This window comes from Gymnoscopelus braueri, assembly GCF_963280865.1.
Source record: "Gymnoscopelus braueri genome assembly, chromosome: 19".
NCBI lineage: Eukaryota > Metazoa > Chordata > Actinopteri > Myctophiformes > Myctophidae > Gymnoscopelus > Gymnoscopelus braueri.
The window spans coordinates 23,813,527-23,833,705 of NC_137621.1; the positions used below are offsets into that span (position 1 = coordinate 23,813,527).

The following is a 20,179-nucleotide window of genomic DNA, read 5'->3' on the forward strand; positions in this document are numbered from 1 at the left end:
ACAGTGATGGAAGACGAAGCCTACTCACATGTTTTACTTAAGTAAAAGTGTCAATACTGCAATGTAGATATACTCTGGTACAAGTAGAAGTCCTGTATTCAAAGTGTACTTGAGTAAAAGTGAAAAAAGTGTTCTAAAAGTACTCATTGTGCAGAATGTCCCCATATCACAAGTTCAAAATGTATAAAAGATCTTTTGAAAATAGCCGATCTACAAGCTCACAATGCCACACATCAGGACACATTGTGAGCTTGTAGATCTGCTATTTTCAAATGGCCGAAATATATATAGGGCTGAAGTGGTTAGTGTGTTTTGTAATGATGATCAAAGTCTACAAAGTAACTATCTAAAGTTTTCATATAATTGTAGTAGAGTAAAAGTACAATATTTTCCTCTGAGATGTAGTGAGGTAGAAGTAAAATTATTGAAAATTGTAGAATACTGAAGAAAGTAAAAAATGCCTCAAAATTTTACAGTACTTGAGTACATGTACATGTACTTAGTTACTTCACACCGCTGGTAACCACTTAAGCCTTAAGGTAGGCTTAATTATGTAAATAGACACAATAGACATGTTTAGAAATATCAACATTTATTTTCACTTCATTTCATTGAAAGAACAATAATTAAAACAGGGATGGAACAAAGAAAAATAAAGTGCAAAATCCATTGGTGTCAGACTAATTAAGGATTAATGTCAGCACACAGTGATAGAGTTCAAAACAATATAAACTTTTCACAAAATATTGCCGTGGTCTCTTTATTCTGCACGGTATTAAATACATTGTAATTATATCCTAGACCTAGGTTCATAAAAATAAAAATAAACTCATTAACTGAGGAGGCCAGGAGCGGCAAAACAGAATGGACACTATTTACCACATAATACAATCTACAACTACAACATGCAACCAATTAAATGGATACAATGCAGATGTAGGTTTATTATCTTGTTTCATATTCTTGTTGGCTTTCACAGAAGTTTATGTTCTTGCAATTCCATGCAGTGTCCTACACTCATTCAACCAAGTGCGGCCAATAAGAACATCAACATTCTAAAATATAATCTCCTTTCCAGTCACCCAGTTGGTGTCAGAACAGCTGCAAAAAGCACAGACAGTGAGGGATGAAGGTCTCTCTTGCGCTGAACACTGACTGTAATAATAATAATTAGGGGGGCAAAAAAAAGCAAATGTTTATGTTCACCAAAAAAAAAGTGTTCATTTTAACTCATCCGTTTTGTACCCATCCATCTTGTATGGCCACTGATTGCATTGCAACATTTTGTTCATACTGTATATTCTTGTGTACATCCATAAGGTCTCTTGGTATTCGTGTGGTGACCAGCGGTGGCTCAGTTGATTGAGATTGACACTGACTAAGGTTATGGGTTCTGTTTCCACAGGAGCCAGTCGACCGTTGCTAGGATGCTCTCAACATCCTCACAGTAATAGGTGACTTCAGGTGAAAGAAACACATAGTTGATTCCACGTTATGTAGAGCAATATCTATTAGTCTTGTTGCTATGTGTTGTCTAATAACGGAGCACCATGTATGGTGACCACTGTAGATCCACTGGTCGTGCTGGATTGCTCTATGTTACTTGTTTCTATGCTGTTCAGGTCCACTCTGGGGAGGTGGAAGCCATTCTCAGAGGATGGGTGGGAATTGGCTAAGCTGCCTGACACAGAGTTGATGCCAATATTGCCCATTGGTATGCTGCTCTGGACAGTCCATGATGACATCTTCTTCTGACGTGCTTTGGAGCCCCCACTGGCCCCCAATACTCTAGCTGCATGGGTCCGCCTGGTGTCGGTGAGAAAGATTTTGTCACAGTGTTAAGAAAAATGGACTCAATTAAATTAATACACAATGAGGTTATATTTTGTGAGTTAAAAGTGTAATACTGTATACTGTATTATCAACAATGTTGGTAATACAGTTTTTAGCTAACAAAAGTTAGCTAAAAAGCAACTAACATATGGACCATGATGAACATATATATATAACTGATTTATCACAGTAGAAATAGTAGCAGCTGAAGCAACAGAAGGAGAAAGCGATTCATTCACTTTGGATTGTATAAAAATAGCATCACTGTTTAATTTGGACAATAGTTTAATGAGGGCTATGACAACATGGCCATTCATTGTCTGTGTAGAAGGAATGCTGCCGTACCTGTTGTAAGTCTTTAATATGATGAGCAGAAAAGTGAGTATTATGATGATCCCTATGACGATGATAGCAATCATAGCCCCAGAACCTGTGATAAGCAGAGAGACACAGAGAGAGAAAAAAATAGAAAATAGCATTTTAAAATATTTTCTTCAGTGTTATTTCTAGGGCTGTGCCCCCATAATCAATTCATCGGTCGGTTTGGTCTTATTCTACAAAGACTTTGTTAGCCGATTAGATGTTATTTTTTTTAATTATTATTATTAATTGTTGCCCCACGCATATCTCTTGTAAACTCTAACTATAGCCCTTTAAATATACCAGTGTACAATAGCCAGTAGCCATTGTGAAATCATAGAATGTTTGGTTCTCAACCTCACCAACTTGAAAAAGCTGGTCTCTGCATGATTGTACAGTATACTGCAAACACAATCAACTAATCGATTAGTCAACAAATTCCTGTGGCTGTTATTAGGCTACCAAGAATTGTTTTAGTTGTGGACAGCTCTAGTTATTTCCCCTCTTGTATTTGGACATTTCACATCTCATTCACATGGTGATTTTTTAAAAGCTTGTCATAGTGTCTAGTAGCTTTTGGAGACCATTTACAGGCATGCTCTACAACAGTGGTTCTGAGTGGGGTCCCCAGTAAAATTAGTGAATATTTTTAAAACATTTTAACAACACACAAATCTTGTATGGGGTTCCCTGGACCAAAATCTTTTTGGTGTTGAAAAGGTTTGCGCACCACTGCTGTACAGACTGTACAGACAGTATTTTGCTCAACGCATTCCCTTCTGTCTAAGCTCTAAATTTTATTGTTGCCACTCCCTTTGCAGTCCATCTGATTAAACGTCCTGACGTACTCAGGTTGCTTATCTTAACTACAGTCATAATGTCCTATTAACCCATTAAGACCCGAGGCCCATTCTATACAAATGCTGTCTAAATCAGCTAGTTCTCACACTCAAACTCAAGATTTTTCCAAAATGTCCAAAAATAGCAGATGTCCTGACGCGCTGCAAGCTTGTATATCTGCTATTTTTGAATAGCCAACGCAAAAATCTAAATTGACGCTGATGCTCTCCCGGTTTTAAAGGGTTAATTTGAACTTCCATGAGGGACACTGTAACTGTAGCTGGTATCGCTCAGTTATGTTTCAGAAATGTCCATGTTGTTGGTCAACAAAGACAAAAATATTATAAAAAATAAGTCAAATACACTTAGGCTTGAACAAGCAGAAATGCTCATGCACAGACAGTAAACAAATACAAACACACACAAATATAGTCTATTTATACATACTCTGGATGAGTACTTGTTCTTTAGATTTGGTCGTGCTGGTTGTATTTGTGGTGAAGTTGGTCACTGGTGAGACAGTTGAAGTTTGCATTTTCAGCAACAACCTGGACGGGGAAGACAAAACACAAAATACAATGTAAGGATTAGATTATTTGATTTGAGACTTTATTGTCCCAGAGAGAGATTTGTTTTCACAGCCTGTTCAACACAGCAGCACACAGACAGAAACACACAATACATGGATTCTCCATACTGTAAATACATTCATACATCCTGTAGCACACAACATTGCCATCTGGTATAACACTAGGCAATAATAGGTATCCACTATCCAGTGTTGGGTAAATTACTTTCAAAATAAACATTAAACATTTCAATTAAGAGCATTATATCTTTGTGTTAGTTGTGCTTTACATTCACAAAATAGCCTACAATCTTAAACTACTTTCAACGTTTAGGCACGTCATTATATTGTAGAAAATAGTAAGAAACTAGAAAAAGTGCTCCTCGGAGCACAGGTCTCCGCCAGGTCAGGTTAGTTATTGTGGCCTCCTGGTGGCGCTATAATAGGCCAATGTGAAAAGGGTGGCATTTCTTCCTCGGCCTAGTGGGAATGTGCGTGCAAATCTTCACGGAAATCGCACGCCACGTTCATGATTTCAGATATTTTGTTCAAAACGGACCAATCCTGCAAACTTTGGAATTCAACCTTAGCCAATCAGGATGGAATATGAAATATCGGACAGATGCGTCTTGATCACATGACTATAGAGATACTGTGTACCGATTTGCGTGATGTTTGGATAAAATCTGAAGGATTAATATCCAAAAATGTATTTGACATAAGTCGGCCTCCTGGTGGCGCTGTAAAAAGCAGAGGTGAAAAATGCAGTGCAGATGTTTTTCCTTGGCCTCTAGAGAGTAGGCGTGCAAAGTTTCACGCAGATCGGTGCAGTTATAGTTAAAAATGCAAATCGGCCTGTTATAGCGCCACCATGAGGCTGATGTGAAAAGTTTTAAGTGCCATTTCTTCCTCGGCCTAGTGGGAATGTGCGTGTGCAATTTTATGGAAATGGCAAGCTGCGTTCATGATTTGAGGCAGTTTGTTGAAAACGGACCAATCCTGCAAACTTTGGATGGTAACCTTAGCCAATGAGGATGGAATATGGGAAAGCGGACTGATCAGGGTTGATCACATGACTATAGAGATACTGTGTACCGATTTGCATGAGGTTTGGTTAAAAACTGTAGGAGTAATGGGAAAAAATGGGTTTTGCACAAATCGGCCTCCTGGTGGCGCTATAACAGGCCCATGTGAAAAATTTGAGGCAGAGGTTCTGAATTGGCATCCAGGGAGTGTGTGTGCACAGTTTCGCAACGACCGGGCCAACGGTGCCGGAGATTTGGTGGTAACACACAGACAGGACGGACGGACGGACGGACGGACACACGGACGGACAGGGGCGAAAACATACTCTCTCGCCATGCCTTTCGGCCTGGCGGAGACAATAACCAAGACCTTTGCAAAAAGCAAAAGAAAAAAGCAAATAGACGATCTAAAAGCTAACAATGCATTGCTATAGTGCTTGGCAACGTATCGTCACCACGGGGGGCGTGGCATAGTAGCTGATGACATATTGGTGAGAGTCAATGTTAAGCCAAGCTGTTTATGACCCACAACAAGATGTCCGCCGCTACCAAATGACACTGGTTGACGCCCCCTTCAGGATTTTTTTGCAACGCACTGTATTGCTAGTCATCGTACATGAAGTATATGGAGCTAAAGTGGTTAAGATTGGCATGCATGGGTGTGCGTGTGCATGTTGGGGGTTCTCTGCCTTTGTCAGATGTAAGAAGGAGGTCTCCAAGGAAAAATGGTACGGGGAACCACTTGAATAGGGAACTATGGCAATAATGTTATTGGTGCTATAATGCCATTTAAGCAGCCTACATTTCAATGTATAATTTGTTGATGACATGTATTACTGTGTTAATTTCTTAAGCTGTGTTGATGAATTGAAGGAGATTGAAATACATAGGACCGTAATTGAAACAAGTCCCCAGGACTTTTTTGTGTTATCCTTTTAGCCTTACTGTCTTACAATGCTGATTATTAAAGTACTCAATCAATCAATCAAACAACTCAGAAGTTAGAGCACCCTCTGTCACTGCAGGGTATGGTAGACAAACATTAGTCTGCTTACTGTAAGCTTAAAAAGCCATAATTAAAAATGTCAGAGTTTCTGAAAGTAATGGCACAGTTGACATTGTAACTGTAATAATATTACCCAATTTGTCAATGTAACGCATTGAATCACTTCGCTGCCCATTGGAGTAATTTCATTATGTAATACTGTATGTTACTTATGTAATGCGTTACCCCGCAACACTGTACTGTAGGTATCAGGTGTGAAAAAGTTAAACAAACATGAGAAGAGTTTGTGCAACACTCTCACCGGGCTAACTCTTACACAACCTTTGGGGAAAGAAAAGAATGCACAGTATAGAGTAAAGAAAAGGCTGAGAACAATAATCATACAGAAGCTGGGTGGCACAGTGAATGGGTGAATATTGTCCAAGAAACAAAGGAATGAGGATATTTCAACTATGTTTACCAAAGCATTATAATGGTTGAGCTAATGGCCATTATAGTGTCACAAGGCAAATAGAGTGGAAAGAACCGATATAGGCGTATACCTTCTGCCTCTTACACAGTCAATTTCTCAGAGTTAATTTATCCATTTGTAACTCTTGAGTATAAATGTAAGTGTAATTTAAGCATCCATTTGGTTACATTTGTACATTCTCAGAGTTAAATGAGCACAACATTTTCTAGTAAGCGGCCACTTGTGTGTCTTACATGCTACAGTGCGATAAAAAAATCTAATCATAGATCTCTGGATCCACATAGGAAGTCATATGAGTGCCTAACATATAGTAGACATGATTTAACACAACTCTCTATTAACATATCAACTAACATGCACTCATTCATCTACAGAGCATAATGAATGGCATTTCTTCCTGGAAGTGCTATCATCAGACAGATTGATGGCCTGTATTCATGTCTCCAAGGAACAGCTACAACCAAACACAATGTTGAAATGTAGATAGATGAGTACAGATAACGCGGTTGTAAAGATTAAATGATTGTTAGTGGCATTCGGCATGAAGTAAACTCATAACCAGACACCATCATTGACGAAAGCTCCCCCCTTTTTTTCTCTCTGTTATTACTCAAGAAATGTTTTCTTTTAATTAGATTTAGAATCCACCAGTAATTTCAACTGTCCCAACAGGATATTAGCAATTTAAAATGTCCTATGTCCTAATGGGAAGCGTATATATGTTTTCTCAGCCCTACAGTGTATGTTCCCTCAACCCTAACCCCAATAAAGTTATGGAACATACTGTAATGTGTAAATGTGTACAACTTTAAAAGCAAGACATTTCAGCTCAGACATGGGTTACAGTGGCTTTGACCCTTCTGCCTTTGTAATAACGTTTACCCCTACTGGATTATATCAAATCTCCCTGAGGCCCTCACTTATGTCTCTTCCCTATTCTATCTAATTCTCTGCCCTACTGACTTGATAACACAATGCTATTGAGGAGAGTGCCCTTCATTCCCTTTAATACTATAATTACCCTGCCACGCATTGTAATTGGTCCTGTCTGTTTGCTTGTTTGCTTGTTTGTTAGCTAGATAATTAGAAGACGGATTGGCAGATTGTCCTGATCTTCAAGGGAATGATCAGTAGGCGGCCCCAAAGAGATGATATATTTTGGGGCAAACAGGTCAACGGTCAAGGTCACAATCAAGATATGTTCAGTAGAGCTGGATACGTTAGCTATTTGCAGGGCAGGGTTTCCACCCAAGGTGCATTTGTTAAATTGTATTATCGGTCAAGGTATATTAGTCTGTCTGGTCTATTATAGAATAGAGAATGTTTTATCAAGATTTTATAGTGATGAGATGAACAATACCTTGTTCATCGTTAACATGACATTTTAATCAATATTTTGTAGATTTCCTGGGCCAGGACACCCACAAAGGACTCCAGGCAAAGTTTTAGGATTCTCATCTGATTTAAGCCAGCTCATTTCACAGTATATTTCTCCCCTCCACAATGTGAATAGTCAGGCAATATGCACATACTCCTAATTGTATTCTGTATGCAGAAGCCTCAGCCGGTATATCTGCACATTCATTGTACCTGACAGGAACATTCTTATAGATTGAATCTACAGTGTGGTGATTAATGACTCCAACAGAGACCATCCATCACTGACAGTAGGCCTTTATCTATTACTGTTTAGGAACGAATCCAAACAAAACACAGGTCAGAGCACACCCTGTAGTGTAAGGGATACTTCCCCTTTCTTTTGGCTTGGCTTGGCTTGGCTTGGCTTGGCTTGGCTTGGTGATAACCCAGAAAACACTTCAGAGGGTTTGGATGACACTTGTTTAAAGATTTATTGTTTAAGTTGGAAAAATGTCAACAGAAAGCAGAGGTGAATTGTAGCAAATTCTTCTTATTCTAAGTTCTGGAAATGTACATTTTCTATTCATCACATCTACCAAATGAACCCTAGCATCCCTATTTTGGGAAAATCCTAATCTTTTTTTTATTTTTATTACTTACCAAAATAGTGAAAATAGCCAATCTACAAGGAATACGATGTGTTGGGAGCTTGTCAGTTAGCTTCGCTATTTGTTGTATGACGTGTATAAAGTAGGGCTTAAGTGGTTAACTGAATAAGGAGTGTGTAATGTCATCACTAAACCATTGAAAGTATGATTCTAAGACGGCTTAAGGAAAAGCTTAATTTGTTTCCAGTTCCATAAAATGACCAAACAAACAAATAGCTGACTTGTACCCAAGAAAACAACAGAATGTACTGTAAAAGTGGACTGTATTCAGTACCATCTTCCTGATGGGAGTTTCCAAAAAACACATCATCACATCCATTGCCACAAGGAGCCCAAGGAAGACAGCAATAGGCATGAAATAAGCCCAACATTTTGCTATGCTAAATATATCATCGTAGAAACCGGTTCTTTCATAAAGGAATTAAAAGCTTGTGAGCTTGTAGATCTATTTTCACAATAAAAAAAATTTGCCCCATAAACTTTCCACCTATAATGACATGTCTAAAATATGGATGGCAGATTGAAACTTGAAAGTGGTTAAACCGGTCTGTGGGTTTTATAAATATTTCACCAATGAAAACTATTAACAAGGACTTGTGACTAAATAAGTACAATTGATTGATTGGAACACAGGTTCTTATTTGCATTTCCTGAAAAGCAACAGTTTTGGACAAACAAGGTTTCCGGCCTAACAGCGATGATATATATTTTTAACTGAGAAATACTGTGTAAGCAACATGTTGGAGCATTATACTGAGGGTATAAGTAAAAGCACTGTACTATTTGCACCCACACGCACGTCGCACACTGCATGCACCAACAACCCACACACACTCGTTAATACTCTAAGCAAACAGAAGTGAGAAAGTGAAGTGAGACGGCTGTTAAGAACTCATTGTTCTGTGTTCCATGCATTTTATTCTTAAGAGTTATTAAAAAAAAGTTTCAAAGTAATGTTATAACCCAGCCTAGGGGTCACCAGGTGTAACATAAAAATGGACTCCCTCCTTCCCAGTCCCCAAACTCAGCCAACCAACAACAGTTTAACATTTTAATTATTTACTGTAAAGTTTGAAACATGGGCAATTTCCAAAAAAAAAAATCCTATATTTACCTTTATCCTAACAGAAAAACAAAGTACATGGATCTTACCTAATCTAATTAAAGAAAAACAAAACAAAAAAGCCACCCTTCCCTACACTAATAAGGCTGTAAGCCACTTTAACTGACAACGCTAAAACACTGACAAGTACCCTAAGGGTTTAGTATGGTTGCTGGCTGGCAAGGAGAAAGTCCTCAATAGGTGGGTGACATCCAGTTTTTATAGCTGAGCTCATTGTCACAGGAGCCAGTTCCACCTAGTAGTCAACCACTCACACTCAACCACAATCAGTTACCACTCAATTCAATTCAATTCAATTCAAAGGGCTTTATTGGCATGAGAAAACATACGTTTACATTGCCAAAGCAGAAAGCACAATACAACAATACAGCAATACAATCAAAACAAAAAATATGTACATTTGAAAGTCAGAATCTTCAATAGATCAACTTCTATGTACCAAGATCACTGGGTGCAGGTATAGTGCAGGAATATACACAATGATTAGTCTTTAGGGTGGTTGTGTTCCGTTTGATATCCTTCTCCTATCACAGCAACTCACGAATCTTGCTGCTGTGTTTGCACATTGTTGTACTTCGCCCAGCAGATATGGGAGTTTTTTGTCATTGGTCATGTTTTCACACACACCAGCTGGTACTCAATAACTCACTCATCACCACTCAATCACACATAGACCAATGAGGGGAGAGACATGCACAGGGAAGACAACACACAAAGGCTATGATAGAAGAAGGTAGGGTCAGTCCACAGGCCAGTCAGACACGCATGGGAGGCAAAACTGGATCCGGAAGTCGGTGAAATACATTGGAGTCAATGAGAGCCGGCTGGGCCAGCTTGAGAAAAAAACACTATTTCTGAAAAATGTCGTCCTTTGTCAGTTCATCGGTTCAGGAATATAAAATAAGACATAATCACAGGTTGTTTTCCAATCACTTGTTGTAAGGCGGTCAATGATGGTCTTGCGATACTTTGGCACGTTCAGAAACGTATTTTGTGCTCTGCAGTGTACACAGCAACACAGCAGAAAACAATGTGTGATATGTCTTCTTTTATTTTTATGTTATATAAAGGTCTCAATTGTTCAGAAATAGTGTTTGTTCATAAGCTGGTCCACCTGGCCCTCATTGACTGCAATGTATTCCACGGCTTCAGTTTGCCTCCCAGTGCGCAAGGTAATAAAAAAGAAGGTACGGTCATCGACGTCATTTTAGCTATCATGCAATTCCAGCTGGCAGATTTGTCGCACTGGGACACTGGGAGGCAAACTGAGTTCGGTGGAATACACCAAAGTCAATGAGGGCCAGGTGGACCAGCTTATGAACAAACACTATTTCTCAACGACTGCGACCTTTGTAAAATACTTACAAAACTAGAAAAGGTGCTCCTCGGAGCACAGGTCTCCGCCAGGTCAGGTAGGTTATTGTGGCCTCCTGGTGGCGCTATAATAGGCCAATGTGAAAAGCTTGGCATTTCTTCCTCGGCCTAGTTGGAATGTGTGTGCAAATTTTCACAGAAATCGCACGCTGCGTTCATGATTTGAGACATTTTGTTCAAAACGGACCAATCCTGCAAACTTTGGAAGCCAACCTTAGCCAATCAGGATGGAATATGAAATATCGGACAGATCCGTCTTGATCACATGACTATAGAGATACTGTGTACCGATTTGCGTGATGTTTGGTAAAAATCTGTTGGAGTAATATCCAAAAATGGGTTTTGCACAAATCGGCCTCCTGGTGGCGCTAAAACAGGCCCATGTGAAAACCAAAACCGAGGTTCTGAATTGGCATCCAGGGAGTGTGTGCGCACAGTTTCTCAGCGACCGGGCCAATGGTGCCGGAGATTAGCTGCTCGCAGACAGATGGACGGACGGACGGACGGACGGACGGACGGACAGACACACGGACGGACAGACAGGGTGTAAAACATACTCTCTCGCCATGCCTTTCGGCCTGGCGGAGACAATAAAAGAACAACACATTGTTTTCTGCTGTGTTGCTTTTTGATGTGTACACTGTATAATTGTATTGAGGTATCTAAAGAGTAATTTTCAGAACGTGTCGGTCATTGACAGCCTGACAACCAAATCTCGCGCTACTGTTGAGCCAGAAACGATACATGCCGCTGTTTAGATGCCTCAATAAAATTATATAGTGTGCACATCAAAAAACAAATGATTAGAAAACAACCCCTTTTATATTCCTCAACCGATTAACTGACAAAGGACGCAATCGTTCAGAAATTGTGTTTGTTCAAGCTGGTCCAGCCAGCCGTCATTGACTCCCATGTATTTTTCCGGATCCAGTTTTGCCTCCCATGCGTGCCATAGCACCTAACTGGCCCATGGACTGACCCTACCTTCTTCTATCATAGCCTTGCCAGCACGACGAATCTGCTGGCTAGAATTGCTGGATAGAACTACAGTACATAGTATGACCCTAGGGTCATAACAAGCACTCTTAATAGTTTCCACAGTGAAGAGGCACAAACTACAGTAAACTACTGTAGCATGAAAAAACATTCTGCAAAAACGGGTATTGGAAGTGGCGTAATCTACAACATATTCTCTCTAGCTTATTTCATTTTTCACTGTGTCACTTGAGAAATATAAACGATTCATAGGCTTTTCAGTTAAATGGTAAAGAATTTGTGCATTTATACAACACCGTTGTCCAAAGCGCTTTGCTTTCATCCATTCACATACACACACTGATGGCAGAGAGAACCATGCAAGGCACCATCCTGCTCATCAGGAGCAGATAGGGGTTCAGGGTCTTGCTCAAGGACACTAAATCAGTGAGAGCCGGGGGTCAAACCGGGCCACCTTCTGATTCCCAAGCGGCCATTTCATCACTTGAGCCGCTGCCGCCCAGTTTAGCTTAGTTGCCCATTTTAGCTCAATGAAAAATAAATTCCCTACTTACTTCCCTATTTACTACATTAATTTTTTTTCTTCTCCTAATCATTATTATTTTTTACATTTTCAGAAATAGCTAAATGAACCGATTTACAGTACAAGCTCACAACATGTTGTGAAGCAAGAGCGTTGTGAGATTGTAGATCTGCTATTTCCGCTATTCAGTATACTACGAAGTGTAAAAAAACATATTTTGCAATTTACATGCAACTGTACTTACTCACATACTGTATATTAAAGAATTGCATGCATTCCACACAATGATCCAGGTAAAGCTCAATAACGTTTGAGTGTGACTGAATGCCTATAGAGTGTATCATGAGTAAGTCTCTCTCAGTTTGCATTAATCTGCTCTTGTAGTAGAGACAGAGCGCATGCGTCAATGTGAGATAAACTGGCTTGGGGAGGGCCCATTCACTGGAGTTTTTCAGGGGCCAAGTCATTTCTCTGTACAGGCCTGAGAGCAAGTGCTTTAAACGAGAACAAAATTTGCATCAGCTATGAATAGCGGAAAACCCTGGAACAAGGAAGAGCAGCCTCTGTACAATTGCATATTGTTGCGTGTGCGCGCACACACACACACACGCACACACACACACACACACACACACACACACACACACACACACGCATGCACGCTTGCTTGCTCACTCACTCACTCACTCACTCACACACACACACACACACACACACACACACACACGACACACACACACACACACACACACACACACACACACACACACACACACACACACACACACACACACACACACACACACACACACACACACACACACACACACACACACACACACACACTCAAATTGTTGGAGCTTGACTAGCAAGCAGTGAGAGGGGGCCGCATTGGGGAGATCTGTTCACCTAAGTTACATTCCTTCAGGTGGCACCGTACAGTGTAAACTTGATTCAACAAGTAGGGCACTTTTCCAGCTGGACACTAAATGTGTATGAGACAGTCATCCTGGGTGGATCAGCAACTTTACAGATTCATCACGTCACAGAGCCACATAACATGTTAATTAGAGCTCACTTGAATTAAACATGATCATTTTTAGCCCCACCATTGGTGGGCTTCTGACTGAGTTTGGCATTGGCGGTCAGTCAGTGAGTCAGTGAGTCAGTCAGTGAGTTAGTGAGTCATTCAGTCAGTCAGTCAGTCTGTCTGTCTGTCTCCCCAAAGGACGAACCCTAACCATTTGAGTGACCCCCATGCAGGGCTGTATTAGCCATTGGGCCGCCGGGGCCCTTGGCTCTCAGGGGCCTTTCGGGGGAACTGGGCCGCACGGCCATTGACAATTTACTAAAATGAAATGTATAGGTTAATGAAAATATCAAATGTGTGGGCCCCTTCCTCTGTATTTACAGCAGTGATTCCCGCTGGGTTTGAGGCCTTGACAAGGGCTCCTGGGGCCCTTCCATATATGATGGAATATGATTAAGGATTTCATACCTGTAACTTTCACTAGCCCCCCCCAAAAAAACGTGTGTGGGGGTTAATCCGTCCCTGCCCCCATGATCTTTCCTCTAGTGTCAGTGTCACTCTCAGGCCAAAATTTCTTGTTTTTATTTTTAGCCTACCTATTGATAGCATGAGTCTTTATGTCAGTCAGTTAAAACCGCTTTCATCTGGTTGTGTGTAAGAAGCAGCACGGGCCATTAGTGGGTGACAATTTCACTGAGCCGAACAGATTTTGCAAATAGAACAAGCTGATATTTATTCATAGCCTGACACTGCTGGCTCACCAGCGTATTTGGGTTTACTTTACATCTTTACGTCAGAGCAAACAGAGGAAGGCCCAGCCAAATCATCCGTGCAACTTTATTTGTTCCCCGTGGAAAGTATAAATACAGATATGAGCAATGTGAGTGCAGACTCTCTCTTCTTTGTGAATATGTTACATTTTATTATATTACTTTATTATATCTTGGCTCAGCATATACAAGAAATAAGAGAACAACTACCACCGATTTGAGACCTATACGCCGGCACTTCGTCGTACACAAAATAGCTAAAATAGCTGATCTACAAGCTCACAATGTGTAGTGTTGGGACGTGTTGTGAGCTTGTGGATCTGCTATTTTTGTTATTTGCTAAAAAAAAAAATTCTTTGTCTTTTTCTTTAATGTTTCGCCTATAATGACATGCCCAAAATAGGGACACCAGGTTGAACGTGATTAAAGCTGCATTGTGTGACCTTTTTGCACGTAAAGTGTACACACCACCCTTATGTATCATCGCCAGGCCACAAGGTTGGGAGGCGGGGATTATGTTTTCGCCCCTGTAGGTTTGTGTGTCCGTATGTGTACAGCAAATCTCGGACGCCACTAGACCAAACGGCGTCAAACTTTGCATGCACACTCCCAGTTGGCCAAACCCCCAAATGTTTCTAATCAGCCTCATGGTGGCACTATAACAGGCCGCTTTATGTTTTGGCCTGTACAGCATCCTATCCACCCCAAATTGTAATCACACTTTGAGGGGTCTCTGAACAACACAGTGTAAAAAACGATTACACTTACACCCATAGGGATCACCACAAATGCTACAAATGTCACTGTTTGTCGCAGAAACATGATTTCTTCACCAAATTAGTTACAAATGGTCTCATGAAGTCATGTGTCAAATGACCGTAAAACGTTGATACTCCATACTGTTAGCCTGTAATAGCTTTCAAAGACGACAAAGATTTGTGGGCAGGGCTTATTTCTTACAAAATCGTCATATGTCATGAACGCAACATCTGATCATCCCCAAATTGGAATCACATGTTATGGGGTCTCTAGCACAGCTCCAAAAGCACTTTCACTTGACTTCTGCCCATAGGAGCAGAAGTGACGGTGCAACACGAAAGGTCGTACAATCTCTATCTCCCCGCGCCTCTTCCTCACGTCCTGCCAGCTGCACCCCACGACTGACACAGCCCTGGGTAGGCCACCCAGCCTGGTGAAGATCTGCACTCTGAGGACAGCCTTTTTTTTTTCTTTTTCTCCTCAATAAAGAATGTTGTCCAAAGTTCGCCCAACTCTAAACTCAACAGGCTGCCCTCCCATATCCATGCCTATATGGCCAATTATCCAGCACTAATGACCAGTGGATAGTTTGTCTTGCTTTGGTTGCCATAGCCTGGGGAGAGCTGGCTTGTTGTGACATAAAATAATAATACTTAATAATAATTCCCCTTGTTAATTGGTAGTGGCCCTGTATCACACAAGGGACTTACTGTAAATTGTAATTAACGTTTGAACCAAAGCAGACCCATTGGCAAGTTCACATTTCCATCTGTGCCATGTTCAGCTGTTTATGACCTACCACACGATTCACTCATGAAACCCAACTGACGCCAGTGAACAGACAGTCAATAAATGACGTAGAGATTACATGGGCTCTGACGTATGTGCTGGACATGATTATATGATGTGACAAATGGAAAACAGTCCTCACTGGTAGGAAGGAGATTGTTAACAAGCAATTCTTAAACATGGATTTTCTAATAGGGCTGCCTGCAACTAAAGTTTTTTTCCCCCTACAATTTGATTAATCTATGTGATTCATTTAGACTATGAAATGACGGTAACATTTGGCAACAAAGAACAATATAATGGGAAATACTCTACGACATACTGTACAATACATCTTCAAATGGCTTAATATGTTTACACACGTGTCAAAAACATAATTTATCATTTTACAATACGCAACAAAGACACATTCACATTTTGATGAAGTAGTAAATAGCAAATATTAGAAAATACATATAGGCTATACACTTAGAGACTTAAGGAGTCCACACTCCCACAGATTTTACTCTGTTTCCTTTTTGGACAGCAAATATTACACAACCTGTGTTGACTGACTATTAGGCCATAGAGATTAGTAATGACACATATATCATCTTTGCTATTTGCAGAGGTGACAGCTCCTTGATAAGTGGATAATTCATCACAAGCTGTACAGGGCCAGAAAGACACACACCAGGGTATTGATGTTGAAGAGGCAATGTAACCAGCCATGATATGACATTGAAATATGTCAGATTTCTTCATTCTTATTCATATCAACCTTTTATCTGAATTTGTATTTACCTTTGCATTCATTTCACTTACAATACTGTATGTAATCTCCAAGCTAGGAAGTGATACGAGACAAAATAAATAATAATAATAATAATAATAATAATGATAATAATAATAATAATAATAATAATAATAATAATAATAATAATAATAATAATAATAATAATAATAATAATACAAATAATAATAATAATATAAAAAATAACTAATTAAGCAAGTTCCTAAAAACTCACGTAAATCAGATTACAGTTAATTTGATTATATGGCCTCCTCTATAACTGGCTGAATTTCAATTAGAGTTCATCTTTGGGTGTTTATTGCTATTCAAAATAGCTGAAATGATTCGCCTTCAGATTTTGGAGACAAGAAATCAGAAAGTAATGAGAGTCCATTTATTTGTCTTTTGCTTATTATTTCCCCTTTCCCTATCTGCAAGCTCTCCCTTTGCTATGATAATGGTTTGTGTGCTCTTCCACCAACCACAGCTATTCAGCTCCAGTGCGGATTCAATATCCTCTCTTCCTTCCTCAGCAAACACATCATTTTATTGGCCTAGAGAACAGAGTCTCTGCACAGAACAGGAACAATTTGGTTTCCTCTTTTTATATGAGGAAAAAAAAGCCAGACAAAATTGTTATATGGCTAGACTTTCTTCCTCTATACATGTATTACATGCAGAAACACACACACACACACACACACACACACACACACACACACACACACACACACACACACACACACACACACACACACACACACACACACACACACACACACACACACACACACACACACACACACGCACGCACGTACAGACATGAACAGGTCGTACGTAGTGTTGTCTCGTACTCACACATTCATAAACACATGCAAAGCATGACCTTCGTCAAATGAGGGTCTGAGTCAATATTTAAGCAGTCAATCAGATTCAGTCCAGAGGTTAATAAGAAAATGCAGCCTGAAGCCGAGAGAGAGAGAGAGAGAGAGAGAGAGAGAGAGAGAGAGAGAGAGAGAGAGAGAGAGAGAGAGAGAGAGAGAGAGAGAGAGAGAGAGAGAGAGAGAGAGAGAGAGGTCGTCATCAACAGGTCATAGACGACCTTTACTGTTGACACTATTTCCATTCCTCTCACATTAACTCTTTCCATGATGGTTAACCTGCCTGTGGGATTCAGTTCTCAGTACATTCAGATATGAACCTGAAACTTCCTCACATGTGAGGAAGGGTGTGTGACTGTGTGTGTGTGTGTGTGTGTGTGTGTGTGTGTGTGTGTGTGTGTGTGTGTGTGTGTGTGTGTGTGTGTGTCCATGACTAATCTTGGAAACTACATTGATCAGCGTCAAATGTCTTGTGCACACTACCGGTAACTCTTTCTTATTGTCACATGGTGCAGAGCCAATGCAATTACACTAAAACCCGCACAATTGTGAAAACTTTCACCACGTCTGTTGCTGAAACAATTCTTTTTACCTGTCTTCACCACATTAAGTAGCTACACGTGAACTCAGGAGTCATGTGATAATGACCATCAAACAGCTTTTTGATATTTCATGACTCTAATTGGCTTCCAAAATTAGTGGGAGGGGCAGATGGGTGGGCCGCATGCATTTTCAGAGCATGTTTATTTTAATGATCAATCAATTGATTGAGCTACACAGTAGCTTGGATCAATATAGCCCACTTAAAGTTCCTATTTATCACAATAACAAAAAATAAATCCCATGAAGTTTGTTTTTCTCATTTATTTTTTGTTATCAATGTTGTATTATTTATCAATACAATCTTAGTGTTTTGCCAATTATTTGGGGGCCCACTTGCAATATCCTCACGGTCAATCAGTGGGCCCCGGCCCACAGGTTGAAAACCACAGATATAAAGGCAACCTCCAAAAGCATTTTCACTTCTGACAATAGGGGCGCAATAAATGGGAAACATCGTACTTTATGTCATAGAAATGCAATTTTTCCTTGCGGAGTCCTCGAGTCTGGACAGCTGCAACCCACAACTTGCATCAGGGACACCATTCGCTGCCTGCTCTAACTACTTCATTATTCTTATGTCACTTTGGACAGACATGTCATGGGGTCCGTCCTAATTTACATTCCCCGGCATAATTTGTGTTCCCAGTCTGGCCCTGTGTACAAATATCATTGACAGGCATTAATGATTAGCATCCTTTATCATAGCCTTCCCCCCCCTTTGCCCTGTACCTTTTCTTACATGAGCACAATGCCAAAACAATGTCATCACACCACACAGACACAATGATGGAGATAATTAGGGTAATTTCTCCTGGCAGAGATTTGCTCTCCACTGAGTGTTTTTATTTTATTTTATATTTAAGATAGCATCTTGCAAACAGTATGCTGTTCTGGACAAATAAGTACCTGTTAGGGTAAGTTGTAAGATGTAAAAGGAACTTTTGAAAATGGTGTCCTTGCATAATAGCTTCTCAACTCACAATGTATTGTTCGCTCAGTTTCAAAAGACATAACAAAAGGGTATTTATAGAGAGTTACAGAGAGGTAAAGTTACAAATATACAGACACAGCAGCCCTGTGTAGTGGAGTCACAAACAATGAAGCGGATTTATACAGTACTTGTCGTGGAGGCATTCATAGCTGTATTAAATTAACTTAGTGGCCAAGTTTGAATTTGACAATATAGTTAGACAAGAAGTGTCACGTTCTGACAAAGTGACTACAATAAAATTATTTCTGGTTTCAAGTTGTAAGTATGCAACTTTGGAAAATAAATTCTCTGCAGTCATTCATCTCAACAAATGAATCAATGTCACTACATTTGCATGAATCTTCTCTACTTCTTTAGTCATGCAGGAGTAGTTGGGAATAGTGTTATAGTGCAATATGCAACTGTGTTCAACAGTGAATTTCTATAGACGTGTTCATGTAGAAAGAAAAAAAGTTATTGCCAACATTTATTTTAATTTCTTTGTGTGTGGCTAGTATACATTTTTACTTTAGGGTCTTTAACTGCAATCTTTGTCAATTAATTGTCTATCAAGTGCAAAGATAGAAAATATTGCTTATTTTGATTTGTACAACTTGTGCATTTCTAATTATGTAACTATTATGATCACTGTATTTTCATGTCTATAATTTCATCCTTACACTAATATAACATATTTTTTTAGAGTTTACTAGGTTCATTTCTGAAAATAGCAGGACATTAGTCTGATATCAGGTGGATTGATGGATTTCACTCCAATTCTTTTGTGTGCGACATACTTATTATGAACTATTATTATACTGTACATGTAATATACTTTCCTCCTGATGGTAGCTTTCCAACAAGGGCGGGAGCTCACATTAACCCTAACAGCCCATCAATGGAACAGGTTTACTAACCCCTAACATAACCCTAATAATATGACATTACAAATCCTCCACCATATTAGAGTTACCTAACTGGTCATAGTCCCATTAAAACTTCAAAGTGATCCAATAAACCATGGTCTGTCATTTCAAGCCGCGTAAACCTGCCAGTCGCAGCTCACACGTAAATGTTGTCTAGTTAAACATTGTATAATGTATTTACATGGTAAATCACTTCTTTACACTCTAGGAGAACAGGTGACACACATCTAGAGCTGCACTGTCAAATATAGCCTATTTTTGGTCAAATGTTTCACCTGTACAATTATTACAGGTCCAAACAATAATACCTTCTTTAGCTCGAAACAAACTTTGTTTAATATAATATTAATTAAAGAGTTAATGTACATATTGTGTCATATATGTCACCAGGTTATTCTTTTTAATGGTTTAGAATATAAAACTCCAATAATCAAAATCACAGAAGAAGCATTTGAACACTGTCATATAGACGCTGTACATAACAGCCAGTGCATTTTGCACATGCCGTCATATTTTCCTGTCGCACATCAGC

General features: G+C 39.7%; 1 protein-coding gene across 1 annotated transcript in view; it reads right to left on the reverse strand.

Moving 5' to 3' along the window:
• Window positions 1-575: 575 nt before the first annotated feature.
• ncmap (non-compact myelin associated protein) overlaps window positions 576-20,179 on the reverse strand; it is a 20,384-nt gene continuing 780 nt past the window's right edge. Inside the window, exons 2-4 of the mRNA XM_080414631.1 lie at window positions 3,481-3,581; window positions 2,179-2,263; window positions 576-1,806 (exon numbers count right to left, since the gene is read on the reverse strand). Of these exons, the coding sequence (XP_080270757.1) occupies window positions 1,524-1,806; window positions 2,179-2,263; window positions 3,481-3,568 (456 nt within the window). The 5' untranslated portion in view covers window positions 3,569-3,581 and the 3' untranslated portion in view covers window positions 576-1,523. The remainder of the gene's footprint in view (window positions 1,807-2,178; window positions 2,264-3,480; window positions 3,582-20,179) is intronic.